Consider the following 22370-nt stretch of genomic DNA (forward strand, 5'->3'; position numbering starts at 1 on the left):
ACCAATCAGTTGGTCCCAGACCAGGTCCCAGGGAATCAGGTGTTTGCAGCTAAAAATGGAAGCACGACCTTTCAGCCAGAGGTCACAAGCTCCCCGGGCCTGTGCCTGGCCCCTGCAGACTCTGGGGAAAAAAAAAACCTGCCTTACAGGAACCTGAGGTCCTCAAGGGAAATCCCAAGGACACAGGCAATGACACCCACAAAGGACCTGGGACGCTGTGCCCATGCACCAGGCAGATCTGTGTTTGCAACTTTAAGCTGCATCATTGTGACCTCGAACAAAGCTATAACATCTCTGAGCCTTGATTATTGTTTTGTCTCCCATGCTGTTTCTCTGCACAGATATTCCTCGACTTACAGTGGGGTTACATCCTGATAAACCCATCCTAAGGTGAGAACATACTGAACATCATAGCTTAGCCTAACCTACCTTAAACTTGCTCAGAATACGTACATTAGCTGGCAGGTTATATTATAATAGAGCTGAACATCTCATGTAATTTACTGAATACTATACTGAAAGTGAAAAACAGAACGGTTGTCAGGGTACAGAATGGTCATGAGTGTATCCTTGTTTAGCCTGGTGATGGAGTGGCTGACAGAGTTGCCACCATGCTGCCCAGCATCACGAGAGTATCCCACCGCATAATCCATAGACAGCCGGGGAAAGATCAAAATTCACAATTCGAATTGCGGTTTCTACTGAATGCCTATAGCTTTCACCTCATCCTAATTGTATCGGGTTTCTCCCCGGCCCTTGTTACTGCTCCCTTATTTATCATCAGGGTGCCTTCCTTTTTGTCCCTCTGAATGCCCCCTCCGTCGCCACGCCTCTGCCTCCACCCTCTGCGCTTGGCCTACACTTGGAGACATATAAGACGGTCCCCCTGGGGCTCCTGGAGTCCCTGGGATGAACCAGGGTCAATATAACTCGGACAGGCCTTGGTAGGAAAGTATGGCCAACTCCCTTCACAGGGGAGGAAACAGAGGCTCCGAGGGATTCCGGGAGCCGCTCACGGTCTCCAGGCCGGCGTGCCAGCCTCAGGGGCCCTGAGCAAAAGAGTGATGATCCTAACCCGGAAAGTAAGTACGACGTCCAACTGGTTTCCCATCCGGTAATTGCTTCGAGGCTCTTCTAGAAACAATAAAGTTTTTCCCTCAAATCGTTTCCCTGATTTCTCAAACCCGCACCCCAGCCCGGAGTTCCCTGACCCGCGCTCCTCGCCTGGAAGGTGGGTCCCCTGCGTCGGAGGCCACGACCCAGGTAGCCAGCAGAGGTTAAAGGCCCTGGGACCCCGGCGCGCGTGTACCGCTGGCGACTGGGGGCTGCAGCTGGTGGGCGGGGCGGGGCGGGGCGGGGCGGGCGGGTGGGTAGGAGGAGCAGCGGTAGGTGGGCGGGGCACGCAGGAGGGTAGGTGGGGCTGCGGCCGGTGGGCGGGGCGCGCGGCTCCTTTCCCCTCCCCCGAACCCCGCCCGGCCCCGACCCCGGCGGGCCCTGAGTCAGGCCCCACCCAGCGCGCTACTAAAGGCGCCCGACAGGCCCTGGGTTTCGCCGGACTGCAGGCGAACCGAGACCCTGTTTTCAGGGCCGGGCTGCGCCCCTGCGTCCGTTCTAACGCTGGTCTGGCCGCAAGGGGCTGAGTCTGCAGCCCGCAGGGACAGTCGCGCTCCCGCGCCGCTCCCTGTCCCCGCCCCGCGCCCGGCCGGAGGAGCAGCGCCGCGAGCCCGGAGCCTGCAGTGGCCGGCCGAAGTCGAGGTGCGCGTCTCGGCCCCAAGCTCCTGGGTGCAGATCCCCGGCTGGGGCGGCCGAAGCTCGGGCGTGGTTCTGCGTCGGCGGAGCGGCCCCGGCGGCCTGGGCCCCACCGGAGGAAGAAACCAGCGGAGCCGACGGTCGACGCGGAGCTTTGGAGGACGCCGCGCCCCAAACCCGGGTGGGGAAACGGAGGTCCGCAGAGGGAGGGAGAGGGAGAGGGAGCGGGCCTGCCAGAGGCCACCGGGCGAGCCGGGGCCAAAGCCCCAAAACTCCGGCCCGGGGATCTTTGTCTGACCTCGGGCGGACCCCCGCAGAGCTGTCAGGCGTCCCGCGCTCTCAGTGACCCGGGCCGGACCCAGCGCTTTAGAGCCCTTCCCGCACATCAGGGGCGGTGCGGATTGCGTCTTGCCACCGCACCAAGCCCCCTATAGCTGAGGAGGACGCCGAGGCTGTGGTGGAGCGGGCAGGAGAGCGCCTTGCCCAAGGTTACCGCCGAGCGGGTGAGAGCTGAAGCGCGTTCCCGCGGTCCCGGGAGAGCCCAGGCCCCCTCTCCCGGAGGAATGCGCTGCTACCACCCCTGCCCCCACCCCCATCCCGGGGGATCTATGCCGCCCCTCTCCGCGCACCACCCCCTCCCCAGGCCGAGTGTGTCCCCGTGGTGCGGGCTCTGGGCTTGATTTCCGGCGTCCTCGCAGTTTCCCCTGGAATCCTTCTCCAAGCCCCGCCCCCCCCCCAAGCGCTGTTGCCCTAGTCCCTAGGATGGCCGCCCTTAGCTCATCACAGAAGGAGGTCAGCAGGGAGACCTGAGAGACAAGGCAGGGAGCCAGTCGCCTTTCGCAAGGCACAGCAGCAGGCTTTGGCTGAGTCCTGAGCCTCTGTCCCTCAGAACTGCCAGATCTGGGCCTGGGTCCAGCAGGACCAGGAGACAACTGGAATCCACATTCCCCTGGTGGGGCCGCCCAGGGGAGGGCAGGGCAGCAAAAATGGGGCCACTGTCCTGTGGCTAAGGAGCATTCCTTTGCAGGTGTTTCCCGGACCCCGGAGACACAGGCTCCGAGCCTGACACCCCTGAGAGAGGTGGGCTGGCACACCCAGACTCTGCAGGTACCCAGGCTCAGATGCTGCCCACCCAGCGATGCACTGCCCCAGACTAGCCCTGGGCCTGGGGTTCTGCCTGCTGGTGGGCATGGCCCTCTGCTCTCTGTGGTGAGCATGCCCCATGGAGCCCTCCCTCCCTACCCCAGACCCCTCCCTCTCTCAGCATCTCAACCCCCAAACCTTGACCCCTTCACAGGATTCCCAGGTCCCACCCACCTCTCTCGGTGCACCTGTCCCTTCACCCCAGCCCCAGTAAGACTGAACTAGCCTGGCTTATGGATTTTGCTTTGCACTGGCCTCCTGGCCTTTGCACTTGCTCTTTCCTCTGCCTGGACTATTCTTCTAGCCATGTTAATGAGGAACTCCTGTTTATGCTCCAGAATTCACCCTATGTGTTCTTCCCACAAAGCTCTGGGGGCTGCCCCCCACCACCACCAGCCCCTAGTGTGCAGGGCCTGGCGTCAAGAACATTCCTGTCCCAGGAATGAATGGCTGCATGGCTAATGACTCATTGCAGAAGACCAGGAGGCTTTGTCCTCCGAGGTCAGCCAGACCCAAGGAATGATTGGGCGGGGGCGGGGTGGGCGGGAGGGGAGGTGTATCCCAGGTGCACCACTCGGGGCCTGCATTCCCACTAACATGCAGCAAAGTGAGTTTTCATCCTCAGGTGCAAAGTCAAGTCAACAGGTGTTATTTCCTTCCCAGGGTGTATGCCGAGAACTGGCTGTCGGTCTCCTATGTCCCCTATTATCTCCCCTGCCCAGAGATCTTGTAAGTATGGTCCAGGGAATATTGGGGGCCCCCGGAGTGGAGGAGATGAGAGGGGTTTTAAGGTCACTTTGTAGGTTCTTAGGTCCTAAGCTCATGATCCTGAGCAGTGTGATAAGCACGTAGGTAATTTATGAGCTGCCACAAATGTGGAGTGAAATTCCCCTGTTTCAGTCCTTGGGTGTCCTTGCAGTGCCCCCTCCACAGTTGTGACCTTGAGCATGTTGCACAGCTCTGAGCCTCACTTGCTGTATCTGTAAAATGGGATGATAGAGGTGCCCCCCGAGCCAGGCAGAGCATGGGGTACTGTAATGATGCCTGTAAATATCCTGGTGTCGCACCTGGTACGTAGGAGGTGCTCAGGAAAGAGTGCTTTTAGGACTTGACTTTTTTTTTTTTAATAAATTTATTTATTTAATTAATTTTATTTTTTTATTTTTGGCTGCATTGGGTCTTCTTAGCTGCACACGGGGTTTCTCTAGTTGTGGCGACCGGGGCCACTCTTCGTTGAGATGCGCGGGCTTCTCATTGCGGTGGCTTCTCTTGTTGCGGAGCACGGGCTCTAGGTGCGCGGGCTTCAGTAGTTGTGGCATGTGGTCTCAGTAGTTGTGGCTCACAGTCTTAGTTGCTCCGTGGCCTGTGGGATCTCCCTGGACCAGGGATCGAACCCGTGTCCCCTGCATTGACAGGCGGATTCTTAACCATTGCGCCACCAGGGAAGTCCAGGACTTGACATTTTGCTCAATTTTGTGTTCTCTGTGGCTTCAAAGAACAAATGGACATGTGACCAGTCTCCCCCACATAACAAATCTGACATTTTGTCAGTTAAGAGTGAAAAAGATTTGGTTATAGATGAATCTAGAACTTGAAATGATTCCTATTGATTGCGTCACTTTTTATATCCGATATCAAATGTATCTCAGACTTGCCAAGATGGGATCAAACAGTCTGCCGTTCAGATCGCCCCAGCGCTGTTGTCGTTAGTGAATAATTCTCTGCCCTGGGCAGGTTGTTCTGTGACAGCGACGGCCTGATCCCAGTGGCCTTCTCTCACCGTGGTTTGTTTCATGCCCCAAATAAGTGCTGGTTTATAAGAACCAGTGTGTTTCCCAGCCAAGTCCTCCATGTCATCAGATTAAAGCTAATAACAATAATTTTCAAAGTCCAAAAAAAAAAGAGTGAAAAAGGTGATTTGGGACAGTCTCAAGGGGACATTTGGCCGCCCAGTCTTGTTTTTCATGACAGCAAAAGGAAAGTTTAAAATCTGGATCATAGACTACTAACTAACAACAAAGTGTGTTTCACTATTATAAACATAGAATACAGTAAATTAGGAGGCTGGATAACAGAAAAGACAAAAGAAAAAAAAAATACCCTCTTGTGTCTTGCTGGTCCAAGTCATATTCTGACTCCAAAGTTCATTGTCAGCTCGTTGGTTGCTACGCTTTCTATTTGAACAGATTGTTCTAAAAAGCAGAAAGGCTGCTTGATATTGAAAGTAGTTGTGGCCACAATGTTCTTGTGATTTTTATCCAGTTTCCCCAGAACTGGCTTTCTTTTTTGGCGTCTGGTCACCATCATTTTATTCCACCCAGGGACTGGGCCCTAATTCTTGAATCCCTCTCCCTTTCCCACCAACAAGTTTGCGGCATCTAGGTTGTTTGCAGTTTCCCAGCATTCTAAATTAGTTCGTAATGAGCAACTTTGGATATGCAGCTTTTTCCATCTTAAAGATCCTTTCCTTTGGTAAGTTTCTGAGCCAAAGGATATGGCTGAGGTGTCCATCCATCGCGTCAGGTTGCTCTACAGGGGGACCATGGCACACACACACACACCACCACCACCCCCAACCCCCCTGCAGCTGCATTGCACCGGGGCTGGTGCTGGAAGTATTAGGTGCTATGAAAAACAAAAAGCAAACCACCTTGCTGACTCCAGACGTGGGAAGTGCGATATGGTTTAAATTTCATTTCTTTGGTTCCTCCCAGGCCCTCACCTCCCCCACGCCTTCCCATTAACTGAATTTCCTCTTTGGTGACTCGCCTGCTCCAGCACCTTCTCTCCTTGGCCTGTTGGCGGGTCCTCTATCACCACCCTTGACCGAAAGTGCTTGCTACATTTTTTTTCTTTGCAGTTTGTCTATCTTTTGGTTCTACTGAGTTATTTTTTTTTAATAGATTAAAGTTGGAGATTATTGTTTGTTTGAAATGGTCACATCTTCCCCTCTGTTCATTTGGATCTCTTCTTTACTTTTAGTTTCATGACCTTCAGAGGTTGGGAAATGTGAAGTTCCTTTTTTTGGCTCTGGCTCATCTGTGGCTTTGGAATTCTTATGTCTAACCCTTTAAAGTGGCCAGAGCGGAGCGTGTGCAGGCTGGTGGGGGGAAGGGAAATACCGATGGCCAGGGAAGTGTGGAACAAGGGCCCCTTTCCCCTTCTCACTTCTGACCACCTTCTCAGAGTCCCATCACTTTCTTTTCTTCTTTCTTTCTTTTTTCTTTTTGAAGATGTTGTCTTCTTTATTTATTTTTGGCTGTGCTGTGCAGCACGCAGGATCTTAGTTCCCCGACCAGGAATCAAACCCACACCCCCTGTACTGGAAGTGTGGAGTCTTAACCACTGGAAGGCCAGGGAAGTCCCCCTATCCCTTTCTGAGCAGGGACCTGAAATGTGCTTGTCTGTGTGAAACTAGGGCAGGGGGCCAACTGGATGGATCAACTTTTAAAAATTGTTGCTTCCAGAGTATAGACTGATCACAGAAGGACAACTATAACAGGGTTTCACTTCTAAGAGATCTCTGGAATAGTCATATTTATAGAGACAGAAGTAGGAATAATAGTTACCAGGGGCTGGGAGACGGAATGGGGAGTTAGTGTTTCAGGGGGACAGGGTCTCAGTTTGGGACGATGAAAAAGTTCTGGACATGGATGATGGTGATGGTTGCCCAACAATGTGAATGTCCTTTTATGCCCCTGAACTGTATACTTTCAAATGGTTAAAATGGGAAATCTTTGTTATGTATATCTTACCACACACACAAAGCATAGACTGAAAAAACTAGGAAAGCTCCAGGAGGCTTAAGCCATCCCGTCGTAGGTGACGTACTGAAGAGACCCAAGTGAATGGCAGGCACCCACATCCTCAGGTGGTCTGAGCCTTACAGGCGAGCGCAGGCCTCTGCGGGAACAGGTTCTGACCCGGTCCCTGGGTGGCCTTGGGCAAGCCTTTCCCTTCCCCAGGCCTCACTTCCACCCTGGGGAGTGACATTATTGTCCCCATTTTAAGGGTGAGGGAACTAAACCCCGAGGAGTGAGATGTCCGGCCCCTGGTCTCTCCAGCCAGCTGGTGGCAGAGCCAGAGGCATGTCACCAGCAGCCTCCTGTGTCTGACCCTATCGCCGGCCACCACCTTCCTTAATCAGCCCTCCTTCCTAATCCCCCCAGGTTGGCCACAGCTAGTGGAGGCTGGCCACACAGACAGCCTGCCAAGAAGGGGCCAGGGTGCTGCCCTTACCATTCGCTCCGTGCTGGGCACTGGCTGACAGGCCCCGACTCACATACCTCTCTTACCTCTCACGACAGCTCTAAGGGTTAAGGGTGCTGCCTCATTTTACAGATGAGGGAAAATGGGTGTTATCAGTCAGCGTTCCACTAAAGAAACAGGACCAGGAAGAGGGAGGGAGACTGACTGACTGACTGATTGATTGATTGAAAGCAATCGGCTTACACGACTGTGGGGTGGCTGAGCCAGTCTGAAATCCACAGAGCGGGCCATCGGGAAGGGTGGGCTGGAACTCTTCGGCAGGAGCTGACACTACTGTCCACCGGCAGAATTTCTTCTTCAGGGAAACCTCAGTTCTATGCTGTAGCTTTTCAACTGACCATATCAGGCCTACCAGACTACGGAGGATGATCCTTACATGGGGTCAACTGGTGTAGATGTTACTGACATCTACAAAATCCGTACCTTCACAGCGATGCCTTGATTGGTGGTTGTGTAACTGGGTCCTTCAACTGACCATCACCGTAGGTTCAGGTTAAGTAACTCGCCCACCCAGGCTAGAAAGTGGCAGGACTGGGCTCACCGGGCCTTTGCAGCTCCGCAAACCTTCTCCCCAGTGCCCAGGCTCTTCCAGAGCAATATGTTTGAAAGAGATACAGAAAAAGACTTTGGAGACAAATGGTACCAGGCTGGAATCACTGCCCTGCCACACGGTGACCCTGGACAGACCGCCTCTATAGGAGTCCAGCCCCGACAGAGTGGACAGAGCAGTGGGGGAGGGTCAAGGGTGTCTGGGGGGTTGGGGGTGCCTGTCCCATGAGGGTGCTTCACCTCGACCTCATCCTTCCCTGCTGAGTGTTTCTGCCCCCCGCCGGCACTGATGGCTCTGTCTCACCTCTCCCACCAGCAACATGAAGCTGCAGTACAAGGGGGAGAAGCCATTCCAGCCCGTGACACCGTAAGCAGACCGTCACTTCCCCCTTTGTGGCCCCGGGGTTGGGGGCTGCCTCCCCTTAACCACTCACCCTTCTTGGTTGCAGGTCACAGTACCCTCAACCCAAGCTGCTAGAGCAAAAGTAGGTGTTGGTTAGGGCGTGGGCACAGAATGGGGACACCTGGGGTAGAGGCGGGGGCACAGGCCTCTGATCTGGAAGTTGGGGTACTGGAGGTGTCCACTGGCCTCGGGGTCTGGGTAGTCTGGGACCTGGGCTCCAGTCCAGCTCTGTCACTAGCTGTGTGACCTTGGACAGGTTACCCAACCACTCTGGGCTTTTTCTGCACAGGTGGATAATAATAATACCCACCTGATAGGAGGTTGGAGGACGAGATGAGACGGTGTTTGCAAAAGGCAGAGCAGGGAATTCCCTGGCAGTCCAAGTGGTTAGGACTCCGTGCTTTCACTGCTGAGGGCCTGGGTTCAATCCGTGGTCAGGGAACTAAGATCCCTCAAGCTGCGTGGCGAGGCCAAAAATAATAATAATAATAATGCAGAGCACTGTGCCTTCTGCATAGTCGTGCTCGATCCATCATTGATGATGACGTTGATGACCCCCGTCTCCGAGGCACTTAGCGGGCACCGGAAATGCCAGGCTCCTCTAGACGCTGGACATGCATTAACTCCTGGTCCTCTTGACCATGCTGGGAAGTAGCTATGACTATCCCCACTTTCCACATGAGGATACTGGGGCCCAGAGACAGGGATGAAGCTGCCCAGGGTCACACAGCTTTGGCAGGGCCAAGATGAGAGGGAGGCTTTCCCCAGGGGAGGGTCTCAGCCCCCATGGCCTCCTCTGCTGCCAGGCCCACAGAGCTCCTGACCCTCACACCCTGGTTAGCGCCCATTGTCTCCGAGGGAACCTTCGACCCCGAGCTTCTGCATCGTATTTATCAGCCGCTGAACCTGACCATCGGGGTCACAGTGTTTGCCGTGGGGAAGTGAGTAGTGGGCTGGGCTGGGCTGGGGGGAGGGGGGGTTATAAATTCTGAGCCCCAGGAATTTATAGTCTGGGGAGAGACAGGACCCCAACCCGGGCACCAGGGAGGCTGTGAACCAGGTGCTGTGCAGGTGGGAAGGTACAGAGTGGAGTATGCTGGTGGGAGGGGAGCCTCCTGGAGGAAGGGGGTCTGGCCCTGGCATGGAAGGGGGGAGGGGGAGGCAGCCCAGGTGAGGGAGCAGCGGAAGCCTTTGTCAGGAGACACCCTTGTCCCTTCACCCCTTCTGCTTCCCCTGAAGCATCCAGGCAGGTGTGAAGGAGTGGAAAGCCCCCCAGACCACCTCATAGAATTGGGGGTCCGTGGTCAGGCCACAGGCAGGTCAAGAGACCCAGGCAGAGCTGACCCTGCCCTGGGGACCCTCTCTCCTCCAGCCTCCAGCCTGCGGGCTCTCTGGACACCTCCTGTTTTCCCCTCTCCTTCCTCACCCCGCCTGCCCTTTCCTTTAGGAGCCATCACCTGGCAGCTTCCCTCTGGGTCCCTTTCTGGGACTCCTGAGAGAGGGACCCTAATGGGTCCCCAGCAACTAAGCACTGGCCAGATGATGGATGGCCCAGCGGGGGTCAGGGGACTTCCCCACCCACCCCCGGCCCAGTCGGCACCCAGCACCCAGCACCACTCACCTTCCCTTGACTCAGCCACTTCCCCGCTTCTTGGCTACTTTCCTCTCTCTGAGCCTCAGTGTCTGTGCCTAGGAAGTGGGGACTGTGGTCCCTGCCTTCTAGGGAGTTTATGAGGCTAGAAGGAGAGAAGAATCCCTTAGAACACTGCCTGGCACTTAGTAAGTGCTCAATAAAAGTTAGCTCAGTCTGTGAATATGAGTCATCAAGTATCATTATTAGGACGGTCTTAAGAGGTTGGTACTAAGATTGTGGGAATTTGACAGACAAGGACCCCGAGGGGCGGACCTGAGTGACTTCTTGAGATGGGAAGCTGGGAGGTGGACGCCAGCCTGGCCAACCCCAGCCCTGTCCGTGTGGTGCCAGCACATAGTGGGGACCCAGGCAGCGGCCCTGCTGAGGCCATGGTGCATGATGGGATTCTCTCCACCAGGTACACCCAGTTCGTCCAGCACTTCCTGGAGTCAGCCGAGCAGTTCTTCATGCAGGGGTTCCGGGTGCACTACTATGTCTTCACTAACGACCCCACGGCCATTCCTCGGGTCCGGCTGGGCTCCGGCCGCCTCGTCAGCATCACCCCCATCCAGGGGCACTCCCGCTGGGAGGAGATCTCCACACGCCGGATGGAGACCATCAGCCAGCACATTGCCGAGAGGGTGCACCGGGAGATCGACTACCTCTTCTGCCTCGATGTGGATATGGTGTTCCGGAACCCGTGGGGCCCCGAGACCTTGGGGGACCTGGTAGCTGCCATTCACCCCGGCTACTTCGCTGTCCCCCGCCAGCAGTTCCCCTACGAGCGCCGGCCTCTTTCCACCGCCTTTGTGGCGGATGGCGAGGGGGACTTCTATTATGGCGGGGCGGTCTTTGGGGGGCGGGTGGCCAGGGTGTACGAGTTTACCAGGGGCTGCCACATGGGCATCCTGGCAGACAAGGCCAACGGCATCATGGCAGCCTGGCAGGAGGAGAGTCACCTGAACCGCCGCTTCATCTCACATAAGCCCTCCAAAGTGCTGTCCCCCGAGTACCTCTGGGATGACAGGAAGCCCCAGCCCCCCAGCCTGAAGCTGATCCGCTTTTCTACCCTGGACAAGGACACCGACTGGCTGAGAAGCTGACGGCTGAGCCGGGGCTGCCGTGGATAGGGGGGACCCCAGTGAGCGCCCAGCTCACCGGAGCCTCACTTCTCAAGCCTTAAGTGAGACCAGCCCTGTGCTGTCTACCTCTCAATCTGCCGGCAGAATCCAATGGGAAAATGGGCCTGTAAAGGCCTTTGTAAACTGTGAAGGGCGGTGTGCATATGAGGAGAACGCCAAGATCACACAGCCTGTGGCCCAAGAACAGCAGGACAGGAGGAGGGGAGACCAGAGGTGGAAGAAGACAGGGCCCGGCAGGCCTCACCCAGCACACGTGCCTTGCGGCGGGCTCTGGAGCCTCAGCCCCGCCCAGTACCTCAAATTCCCCCTCTGTCCCCCTTCTGTTGCCTGTTGCCCTTAAAGTTGCACTTCTAACACTCGTGTGCAAGGCATCCCGGACCCCTTTTCTCTGGCTGCAGAGGTCCTGGGTGCTGTGATGTCCCCCAGCCACACGGAGCCAATTCCTCGCTCAGGACCCTGAGTGAGCCTTTGAAATCGACCAGGTCTAGGCTCTCTCTGGTTTCATGTCCCACCTCCCTTGAGGTGCACCACACTCCCTGGCACCAGCCGCCTCCTTTGTAAGAGGGTTTGGGCAGCTTTTAATAAAGGTGGCGTGTGCTCGGCCCTAACCGGGGTTTCTTCACCTGCACATCCAAGTATCTTGGCCACCAGCCCGCAGGGATGCAGACAGCCTGGATTGCAAATACACTCAGCTCGGGTAGGTGTGGTCGGGGTACAGTTTTCCAGAGAACCTGGGCTGATGCTGGCCGCTGCAACAGACAGGATTTCACCCTGCTTCTCCTGGGAGATGGGTGAAGTGGAAATGTCGCCGGATATGCTGCTCTCCTGAGTCGGGGGGAGCAGAGCCTACCAGCTGGATACCCTGTGGGCTCTTGGTCCCTGAGCACATAGCGAATATGTCTGCCGGGGTTCCTGCATCCGCGGTCAGCCTCAGCCCTGGGATGCCCCTGGCGGGCGTGGGGCCCCAAGGCCATGGTGCAGGCCCAGGATTAGAGGGGCTTCAGAGCCCTGCGGTGGTTCCCTCTGCCTGGTGGGACAGAGATGCAGTGGGGGGCAGCCCAGTGTCCACTCCCCTGGGGGCAGCAGCATCTTTGCCACGTAAGGCAGAGGCGGAGGGCGGGGGGCGGTGCAGTCTGTGGCCATGTCGGGAGGAGCAGGAACCCACCCACCTGACCACCCCTGGCAAAACTGGGGCCAGCCCCAAGTCCACTCTTCCTGCAGCCTGTGTTTTGGGCGGCAAGCGAGGACAGACTACAAGAGTGTGGACAGACTGAGTGACCGCAGTGAGGAGACAGCCTGCGCTGGAGAGCATGGTCAGGGAGAGGCCCCGAGGGGCTCCCTGGGCAGAGAGACAAGGGTGGACCCATGGCCCATGTGTCCCTAGTGGGGAGCACCTTACCATGGTGCCTGGACCTGCCCCACGGTGTGTGTGAGGCCAGCAGTGTTGAATGAGCAGGCCCTGCCTTCAAGGAGCTTCCATGTTGGAGCAGGGAGAGGGCCCCTGATGTGGAGACCAGAGAAGCCCTCAGGAGCAGGTGGCCCTGAGGCCCTGAGGCCCGGGCAGCATCATCCTTGCAGCGGGGAAGTGAGCCCCTTCTCACTCCCAGCCCAGCTGATGGGCCCTTCTCAGCCGTGGCCCAAACCCCAGGCACTATGGCTACCCTGGTCCCCATCCCAGGGCGCAGGCCTCAGACACAGTGGAGTGAGTTACAGTGCCCAACTCCTGGACCTAAACCAGGGTCCTGGCTACTTTCCAAAAAGGAGCTGAGGGCTTGGGGCCAGAGCTGCTCCGTGGGTGGGAAGAAGTAAGGGGCCTGGTAGGAGTGGGAAGGGTGGCAGGAGACAGGCCCGACCCAGCAGAGGGAGGGGAAGTGCCGGAAATAGAAACAGACAAAATTACAGATGCAAAATGTCTGCAGTGCCCCCTGCCATGGAGGCCCCTGAAACTTAAAACTTGCCGTCCCCTCATGGCCACCTACCACCTCCCCACTCCCTACAGTCCAGCATCCCTGCTCTGCCACAGGGCCCGGCCGTGCACACCTCCACTCACTCGGCCTGCTGGTCAGGCCTCCCTGTCCAATCACCTGGCCAATTCCTGGGGACAAACTCCTGACATCTCCTCCAGGAAGCCTGCCTTGATTTATTCCCCCCTCCAGGGTGGGTGCCTTTCAGTGTTCCCATAAATCCTCATCCCTATGTCATCATTGACAGTGTTCTGCCCATCTCCACCCCTTTCCCCAGTTGGTAAACCCCAAGAGGGTACAGGTGGCGGTCAGCCAGGTTTACCCTGGTACCCGAAACCCAGGAGGCATTCCATGAATGTTTGTTGAATGACTGCATGAATGTGAGGCAGCTGAGAGAACACGGGTTTGAGTCTGTCCTAGCACACGAGGGATGCTGGGCAGGTTACTCCATCTCTTTGAGGCCCTGGGGTGATGATCAAATGGGATTATGGCTGGGAGACCTCTGGGCACTGACTTCTGGGCAGGTACTTGGAGAAGTAGCTAGGTCTGGGACCTAGCTAGGCAACATGCCCAACCCTGGGAGGGGGCAGATGACCACCATAGCCCCCACTGTGCACAGGAGGAAACTGAGGCAGACCCCATCCCTGGCTGCATCTAAGGGATGCACGCTTGGGTGGGGTGAATAGCGCACCCACTAAGCTCCTTCCAGTTGAGATGCTGTGGCTCTGATAAAACCACATGGATCGTGTCCCCTGCTGCCCCCAACCTGCAATGACCCCCAACTCCTTGCCCCACACTCAGACAGACCCCTGTGTGGTCTGGTCCAGACACCCTCCCCAGTGTGTACACCCCTCACCCCTACCCCAGCCTCCCTACAGCCTTCCTCCCCCAGGGACCCCACCAAGCCCTCCCCCCTCAGAGCCCCTGCCTGCAGCGCCCCTCCCTGAAGCCCCCCATCCAAGAGGGACTCAGCTCCAAGGCTGGGCTCAGAGGCCACCTCCTCAGACTCCTGTGGAAGCACAGCCTTTGGGGTCAGAATGATCTGGGTTGAAACCCACAGGGGGGCCACGTCACAGCCCTGTGACAGGCAAGCTCGTGTGGTGACTCTCAGAGCCTCAGTTTCCTCCGTTGAAGATAAGGCCAGCCACTCTGACCTTGGGAGGGAGTGTTGGGGATTAAAGCAGGGGGAAGGTGCCCAAAGTGCTTGGACTCAGGAGGTGGCCTGGCTGAGGGTGCCCAACACAGGACAAGGCCTCTGATGGTCAGCGCGGGCTCCGTGAAGGTGAAGAGCAATGATTCTGAGTCCCCCGTTCACTTAGAGCTGGTCACTTGGTCACTTAGAGCTGAGTGACCTTCAGTGCTGGGGCCACTGTTCACAAATTAAAAAAGTCAAAATCACTGAGCACCCAGAGGGTGTTCTTACTAACACTAACTACCCCCGACAGCCATTCACCCAGTGGGGGGCCCCTCCTCCCTGGGCTCCTCCAGCCCCCTTTCAACAGCCAGGGCTGCAGCTGGCGGCAGGCTGGACCTCGTGTCCGGAAGTCCTGCCAGGAAAACAAGGAAGGGAGTGTGGCGGGGGTAGGGGCGGCTTGACCTTCTTTTCTGTACCCCGTGTCCACTGCCGCCTCCAGGACTGCCTGTCCCAGCCATGCACTGAGCTGGCCCCAGCAGGTGGCACACGGGGTAGGACAGAAGGATGGGGGTGTACAATTTCACATCTCCAGGTCTACACTACCACCCGGCCCAGCCCCCGCCCGGTTGGGTTTGGGGCGGCTGGAGGTCCTAGGGGGCACAAGAGGAACAGAACAGGTGGCGGAGGTGGGAGACGCGCTGTGACTCCCCGGTGCGCTGCGCGCGAGCGCGCGGCAAGGCGGGGCTCACGTGCACGCGCCGTCCACGGGCCCGCGCAGGCCCCGTGTGCGCTCCCGGCCGTAGACTCTAGGCCCTGCTGCCCCGGCGGAGTCCACCCACGTCACCCAGCGAGAGGGAGACCGCTGCGCGTCCCCGAGCTCGCGCGGCGGGGTCCGCCCCTCACACCTGCGGTGGGCTGGGCTGGGCAGGGCAGGGGCGGGGTGGGGCGGGGCCGCGGAGGTCCCCGCCCACCCGGCCGGAGCCCGGGAGCCCGGGCGGAACCCAACAGCGGGGCCCGAGCGGCCGGCGGCGCGGCGCAGACAATGGGAGCGGCGCTGGCGGCGGCGGTGGCGCTGGCGGAGCCCCGGGCCCGGCGGGGACGGGAGGCCGCGCCATGAGCCCCGCAGCCGGGCGCCCCCCTGCGCCGCGCGCGGGCCGAGGCGAGCGGCCTCTGCGAGCCCTGGGCCCCGCCCTGGGGCCGGCGATGTGTTGCCAGGGCTGAGGATGATGGTAGATTGCCAGGTGAGTGCCCCGCCCGGCCGCGACCGCCCTCCCCATCGCCAGGGGGTGGAGGAAGGACCGCGTGCCCGCCCCCCCCCCCCCCGCCCACACCCCATCCAGCCGGGAAGGAGCACCGCGCCGAGTCCACGCTGAGCGCGCGCTTACGCAGCAGTTCCGCGTCCAACCCTTCCTGGTACAGTTGGGAAACTGAGGCCAGGAGAAAGACACGGACTGGCCCGGGGCCACGAGGTGGGCAGAGTCCAGAAGAGAAGGGAGGGTTCCAGCCTCCAATGCCAGGGCTCAGCCACTACCATGGGGTTTCCTTTGGGAATGAGAGCCCTTAAGATTCTGGGGGACACCTGTCCACCCCCACCCATGAGGGGCCCTTTCCTCTCGGCATCCCGACGCGCCCACAGGTACATACACACACATTGACTTCACAGGTGGGGACCATGGCGTAGATTCAGAGGAGAGTGGACACAGAGGTGACAAGGGGGAAAGAAGAAATCTGTTGGAGGCAGCTCTACCACGGGGCAGGACCATCTAGTCTCCTGGCAACATGCTCAGGGCTCAAAGCGTGAGGGACAGAGGTGTCAGGCAGACGGGCTGGGCGTCTCCAAGGTTCCCAGGGGTCGGCGTAGGCAGGGACAATCCCCAGGGCAGCCTGGACAGGACAGTTTCTGGGGTCCTGCATCCACCACTCTGGGCACCTGGAACTAGGATGAGATTCCCCCCTAGTGTGGAGGGAATTACAGGAGAGAAGTCCTTGGTTTACTCTACTGTAATTTGGGGTGCATAGATGGGGTGATCCCAAGGGTCCTGCAGCTCGTAGAAGAGTCTTTTGGCCTTGGTTCTCCATCCCTGACCCACTGTGCTCCAAGTCTTCCGAGTAGAAAATGCTTTCTACTCCTTCGAGGTCCTTCTGAGCAGAGGGCAGCCTGGGGGCTTGGGGAACTGGGGACCTGGGTGGTACAGAATGAGGCAGAGCACTGGACCGCATCTTTGTTGGCACCTGGGGTTCCTCATTTGGAAGTGGGTGGAGTCACTGCCCTGGTGGGAGTGGGGAGGCCTCCGGAGTGAACTGGACACCAGGACAGTGGCGGGAAAGAGGGGAGCAAAAGAGGCTTCTGAGGTCCTGCACATCGTCCCTGGAGCCGGCAGGTCCTGCTCCTTTGCCCTTCTGGGGCAGGGAGAGTCGCTGCCTTGACTACGCCCAAACAAAGGTGTGTGTTTTGTTTTCTGGTTTTCCTGCCTGGGGCTGCAGTGCTGGGGCTGACCACCAGGGGGCGGGCTGTGCTCACTCTGCTCAATGGAGCAACTGGAGCAGGGAAGGGACACCCGGGAGTCATTCTGGGCATCCCCCTGCCTCCGACCCAACAGGCACCTTTTATTACTAGCCTCCAGGTCCACAATATGAGCTGCTCAGAGGCAGGAGGGGGGCTCCAAGATCCTCTATTGATTCAGCTACTGTGCCCTGGGCACTCACCCAGGAGCTCACAGCTTAGAAGGGCAGATGGACAAAAGCAGGAAAGCAAATCCACGTGAGAGAGAAGAGCAAGTGCTCTAGGGAATGAGTCAGGGCCCTGGAAGGAGGCCCAGGAGCCCCTGGAGGGTCTAAAAGGCCTCCATGGTGACATTGATGCTGGGACCAGAAAGACAAGAGCAGCCAGCCCTGCACACTCTGTAAGCAGTGAGCCTGGGGGAAGGTCAAAGGTGCAGAGACTTGGAAACAGAAGATTTTGTAGCCAGGAGGAAGTGAGACAGGAGCCAGTGTGGCTGGGAGAGCTGAGGAGGAGAGCAGGGGGGAGGGCAGGGCAAGACCTGGAAGGATGTCCTGGTGTCTGTGCCATGTGACAGCATTCCCCTAATTTAGCGCGTGCAAGGACAAACACTGACCCTCTCACTGTCTGTGACCAGGATGCAGGCTCAGCTCAGCTGGGAGCCTCTGCCTCGAGGTCCCCCAGGAGGCTGGGCTGTGGTCTCAACTGAGGCTCAATCAGGGTGGGGTCTGTCTCTGAGATCATTCTCGGGTTATTGGTGGGATTCGTCTAGGCAATGGGTGGGTGCAGAGAGATATTCCGGAAGGAAATGTCCTGTGGTCAGGGTTGATTTGAGGAGGGGAAGTATGATGCTGAAGATGAGGATGATGATTGGGTCTGGCATCTATTGAGTGCTCACCTGCACTCCATCCTCACTGCCCCGGGTCACCTGCATGGTCATCAGGTTCCTGGGCTCTGCCTGGAACACTGGCTTGGCTGCACTTGGCCGGGGTAGCAGAGGTGGGACTTGGTCCACTGGAGGTGGGGTGGTGTATTAGTTTCCTTTAGCTGCTGTAACAAAGTACCATAAACTGTGTGACTCAAAACAACAGAAATTTATTCTCTCTCAGTTCTGGAGGCCAGAAGTCCAAAATCAGATGTTGGTAGCACCATGCTCTCTGAAGACTCTAGGAGGGGATCCTTCCTTGCCTCTGCCAGCTTCTGGTGGTTGCCAGCAATCCTTAATGTTCCTTGCCTTGTAGATACATCCCTCCAAACTCTGCTTCCATACTCACGTGGCCTCCTCTGTGTGTATGTGTCCAGTTTTCCCTCTTCTTATAAGGACACTGGTCATTTGATTAGGGCCCACCCTACTCCAGTATGACCTCAGCCTAACTTGATCATGTCTGCAAAGACCCTATTTCCAGAGAAGGACAAATATCATGTGATATCGCTTATATGTGGAATCTTAAAAAATGGCACAAATGAACTTACTTACAAAACAGAAATAGAGTCACAGATGTAGAAAACAAACGTATGCTTACCAAGGGGGAAAGCGGCAGGGAGGATAAATTGGGAGATGGGATTGACATGTACACACCACTATATATAAAACAGATAACTAATAAGAACCTACTGTATAGCACAGGGAACTCTACTCAATACTCTGTAATGGCCTATATGGGAAAAGAATCTAAAAAAGAGTGGATATATGTAGATGTATAACTGATTCACTTTGCCGTACAGCAGAAAGTAACACAACATTGTAAATCAACTATACTCCAGTAAAAATTAATTTAAAAAAAAAGAGTGCTCCTAAAAAAAAAAAAAAAAAAAGACTACTTCCAAATAAGGTCTTATTCACAGGTGCACAAGGTTAGGACTTCAACTTATCTTTTGTGGGGACACAGTTCAATCCACAATAAGGGCACTGGAGTGATTCTACCCCCGAAGGCCAGGTACCCAGGTGTCCTCAGGGATGGGGGCAGCAGTTGGGGTCTGATCAGGTCTCCGGGGCTTGGCCCCCGGCTGGAGGTTTTGGGGTGTGAGTGGAGCCTGGGGATGCCCTGTCAGGGACAGCCCGGCTCCCCAGCTCGGCGCGTCCTGGCGCAGCACCAGCAGGTGGCGCTGTGCCCTCCTTGCGGCCGCCCCGGCGCGGCTCTGAGCAGCCGCGGCGCGTAGACAAAGGTCTCACCTTCCAGCTGCGAGGAGATCACAGACACAAAATTGTAAACAGACCAGGAGCACAGTCAGTTCAGGGGTGACGCGCTGTGGAGGAAATCAAACAAGGCGGGGACCCGGGGTAGTGACTGGGTGGCGACCTGGATGGGCAGCCACGGAGCCCGGCTCGGTCAGACCCACAAGGGTTAGTTTTTCGTTTCCTGCTTCACCTGCAAGCTGAGCCGGCCCTTCTCAGCTGCTTGCAGGGGCCCTGCAGCTATGATTACACTGGCGGTTTCCAGACAGCTCTCCCATTACCGCCGGGCCGGTGACCGTGCGTCCCAGATGTTGGGGGGAGCACAGAAGGCAGCCATGGGGATGGGTGGGCAGGCCGAGCAGGTCAAGGCTTGAGGGGTCCCTTCCCCAGAGACCCTGCCCAAAGAGGGGGCGATGCTGCCTGAGCTCTCCCACGGCCCGCCTGGTGGGGTTCTGCCCGGTTGTACAAAGCGGGGAGTACCATCTGGAGCTGAGGAGCAGGGCCCCTGGGCTCCCCGAGGCATCAGTGAGATGGAGCAAAGTGCCCCGCGTGGCCGTGGCCCGGGAAGTGGAGGCCGTTTCTTACTGTGTCCTTTGGGCGCTTCCGCATCTCACAAGGCCGGGGCCAGTAGCCTTGGCAGTGGGTCACTGAGGGATTTACGCAGCAGATGTTCATCCAGGGCCTCAGAGCTGAGCACTTGGCCCGTGCGGAGCACCTTGGCTCCCATCTGAGGGGATCAGACCATAGACACAAGGGACAAGGGTACAGGACAAGCAATACATCCAATGGGGAAGGCATTGGGCTGGGAGCCTGGGGACCTGGGTTTGGTGGCCGCTCGGCCAGCAGTGGCACATTGGCCATGGGGCCACGCGCTGTAGAGTTCTAGGCCACTCCCACACCCCCATCCCGGGCTGCGGAGATGCCTGTTGTAACGACAGCCAGCCCATGGCACTTTCCCTGCGCCCGGCCTTGGGCTGCAGTGTCTCGTTGTATCTGCAAGATCAGCACTGCTGCCATCCTCCCTTTTGGGTGGGGAAACTGAGGCCCTGGAAGGCCAAGGGACTCCCACAGCTAGATAGTGGCAGGGCTGGTGAGGGCGCGTCCCTGCGTGCAGACAAGCCTGGGAGGGGCCCAGCATGGGCACTGGGGGCAAATTCCTTCCAATTACAGTGAGCTCCCAACGGTCAGGGCAGGGCAGGCCCCAAGGTGGTGGTTAACAGCAGGCGTGGAGACGTAAACAGAGCTAATGAACCCCTTTCATCCTCACCCCTCTCTAATGAAGGCCTTGGACTCTGTTCTCTGCATTTTCTTAGGGTTCTGGGTTTTTGAACCTCAAAGAGTCTTCTCTTACAGTCACGGCTGAGTGGTCTCCCTGGGGGTGGGGGAATAAGGTTTTGGGGCGTCAATATCTCCTCCCAGGGCAGCCAAGCCAGGGTGAGGAGGTGGAGAGGAGAGGGCATCCCCCTAAAAATGATAAGTCCCAGGAGAAAGGAGAGTTCCCATGGCAACCTGGAGGAGTTGCTTGGCAACTACAGGTCCCCAAAATACTTGCCTGCAGGAAGGCTCAGGGCTGGGGCTTTCCCATGGCCTGTGTGTATGCCTTAGCCACTCTTTGTGGCTGATCCCCCACACCCTCCTCTTCCACCCAGCAGCCTCACCCTCTGAGTCTTCCTGAGGGAAACCCTAGCCTGCTCCCCCCTCCCCATTGCCCCACCCTGCCAGCCAGCCAGCGGGCATCAGGCCAGTCCCCTAGCAACGGCTATTTCCTGGACACCTGAGTGACAGTTGATGGTAGCAGAATGTCATAAAATGCAGGGTCAAAGGGCACAGCAGATGGAGCCCAGTACCAGCCAGAGTTGGGGGGAGCATGGTGTCTTGTGCTTTGCACCCCCTGCATCCTGAAGCCATGAGTAACCTGGGCCTGGAGCAGGATGGCAAGGCAGGGTGTTGCTGGAGGTGGGCGGCGGGTAGAGTGCTGAAATAGAGGATTTCTGTTCTGGGCCACCTTGGAGACTGGCTGTGTGACCCTGGCATGCCCCTTCTTACTAGCCTCAGTTTCCCCATCTGTAGTCACAGCTACCCTTGTACCCGTGTGTTCACCATTCAGTGCATAAATTATGCCACCTATGGGGCCTTGGGGTGGGAGGGTGAGGGACCAGGACCCGGCCAGCCACTGCTTCTTCATCTGCCCATCTGCATCCATCTCCATGGTCCAGGGGAGGCAGGCGGCCTCGTGGTTAAGGCCATTCACTGGCTTTGGAGATGGACACCTGTGTCTGTATCCCAGCTCAGTGCTTAGCACTCAGTGTCCTGGAACAGGCACTAAACCCGTGGAGGCTCACTGCTCCCCAGTGTGAGGAAATGGGGTGCCATGGGGATGGAAGGCAATCGGCCCTGTGGGCCTCTTAGGGGCTGCTTTAGTTTAGTTTAGTTCACAGGGATGAGGGCTGTGGGTAGCCAGGAAGGAGCCCCTTGACCACAGGACAGCGTGGCGTGTTGGAAGGGAGGAGAGACTGGTAGGGGCCAGGCTGCCCAGTGGTTGGATTTTGGAGCTGGGCAGGGAGGGGTGGGACTGCTGGTGACCCCCCCCCCGTCCCCCCACAACACACACACGCACAGGGGTTTCTGGGTGCCCTCAGGGAGCCAGGATTCTAGACTGACCGTGACCATTCACTCTCTGAGTGACCTCGGGCCATCGTCCCACCCCTCTGTGCCTCCCTGGCCGCATCTGTCAAACGGGGAGGGGGCGTGCCCACCTCCGGGGTTAGGGGAGGCTCCGGCGGCACCCGGTAACCCGGTGCTGGACACCTGTGTTCGGCGTGCTGGCAGCGCGGGGCTTCCGGACGATCCTGGCCTTGACTGCCCAGCTCCCGCACCCCCGTCCCCCGCCCTCGCTTCGAGCGCCGCAGGAGGAGGGGGCGGGGCGAGGGCGGCGCAGACAATGGCCCGGGACCCGGGCGCGGGCAGTGCCCGGAGCGGGGCGTGGCGGCGCGCTCCTGCCGGCTTTCATGCTGGTGGCCCCGCCGCCGAGCGCGCGGGCGGACGAGGTGAGCCCCAGCCCCGCGGGAGGCCGGGGAGGAGGGGCAGGAGGCCACCGGCGCGGGAAGGAACCAAGACGCGGGGGCACTGCCCCCACCCACCCTGGGCTTTCTGCAGGGAGGGAGCTCAGTTCACCGAAGTGAGGCAGCTGGGCCCTTCCCCGCCCCCACCCCCCGCCCCCCGCAGGGTAAGAGGGGGCGGGTCCACCCCGGGGCCGGGGGGGGGGCGGGGGGGGCACCCCAGATCGTCCCCGCTTTCTGGGTTGGGATCCAGAACCGGTTCACTTGGGGAAGGCACAGGGCCTCTTCTCTGGCACCACCTGAGAGTCCAGGTGTGCCCACCTGACTCTTTGGAGCTGGGGTGGGGAGGGGGTGACCCTGACGGTGGAGAGGAAAGTCCCCTTGGCCAGTGAGTGACCCTGAGCCCAAAAGCTTACCCACCTCCCAGCCCCTCCCCTCTTGGAACTCCACCCTGACCACAGGCCTTTGTCGCAGGAGGCCCTTTCCCAGTAACTGTCCAGCCCAGAACTGGGAGGGTGAGAATGTGGGGGGGACGTGAGGACAGTGTTGAAGCCCTTGGGGCTGCCGCCATCTGAAATGAATCTGTTCCAGCGAGATTCTTGCTGCTACCCACCCCCATCCGTCTGGGCTGTGGCCCATCTCCATCAC

General features: G+C 58.1%; 2 protein-coding genes across 5 annotated transcripts in view; both read left to right on the plus strand.

Annotated features, from left to right (window-relative positions):
* Nucleotides 1-1500: 1500 nt before the first annotated feature.
* Nucleotides 1501-11242, plus strand: GBGT1 (globoside alpha-1,3-N-acetylgalactosaminyltransferase 1 (FORS blood group)). Of its 4 annotated transcripts, none has more exons than XM_061199698.1 (7): nt 1501-1944; nt 2777-2958; nt 3556-3621; nt 8027-8077; nt 8160-8195; nt 8920-9054; nt 10165-11242. In XM_061199698.1, exons 2-7 carry the CDS (start codon nt 2888-2890, stop codon nt 10847-10849), a joined length of 1044 nt encoding a protein of 347 aa, XP_061055681.1. In that variant the 5' UTR covers nt 1501-1944; nt 2777-2887; the 3' UTR covers nt 10850-11242. The 4 variants fall into 4 exon arrangements, with proteins under 4 accessions (XP_061055681.1, XP_061055680.1, XP_061055683.1 ...); XM_061199697.1 differs by having other exon boundaries at nt 1501-1930; XM_061199699.1 differs by lacking the exon at nt 1501-1944 and adding an exon at nt 1962-2252.
* A 3871-nt stretch (nt 11243-15113) lies between these two features.
* RALGDS (ral guanine nucleotide dissociation stimulator) overlaps nt 15114-22370 on the plus strand; it is a 66595-nt gene continuing 59338 nt past the window's right edge. Inside the window, exon 1 of the mRNA XM_061199695.1 lies at nt 15114-15228. Within this exon, the coding sequence (XP_061055678.1) occupies nt 15211-15228 (18 nt within the window). The 5' untranslated portion in view covers nt 15114-15210. The remainder of the gene's footprint in view (nt 15229-22370) is intronic.

Source organism: Eubalaena glacialis, chromosome 9 (assembly GCF_028564815.1).
Source record: "Eubalaena glacialis isolate mEubGla1 chromosome 9, mEubGla1.1.hap2.+ XY, whole genome shotgun sequence".
In the NCBI taxonomy this organism is placed as follows: domain Eukaryota; kingdom Metazoa; phylum Chordata; class Mammalia; order Artiodactyla; family Balaenidae; genus Eubalaena; species Eubalaena glacialis.

Excerpts from the sequence above, each read along its gene's own strand:
- GBGT1 (XM_061199698.1), top strand. The coding sequence starts at position 2,888 with ATGCACTGCCCCAGACTAGCCCTGGGCCTGGGGTTCTGCCTGCTGGTG. Across the intron at positions 2,959-3,555 it reads ATGGCCCTCTGCTCTCTGTG|GGTGTATGCCGAGAACTGGC; the intron begins GTGAGCATGCCC and ends TTTCCTTCCCAG. Across the intron at positions 9,055-10,164 it reads ACAGTGTTTGCCGTGGGGAA|GTACACCCAGTTCGTCCAGC; the intron begins GTGAGTAGTGGG and ends TCTCTCCACCAG.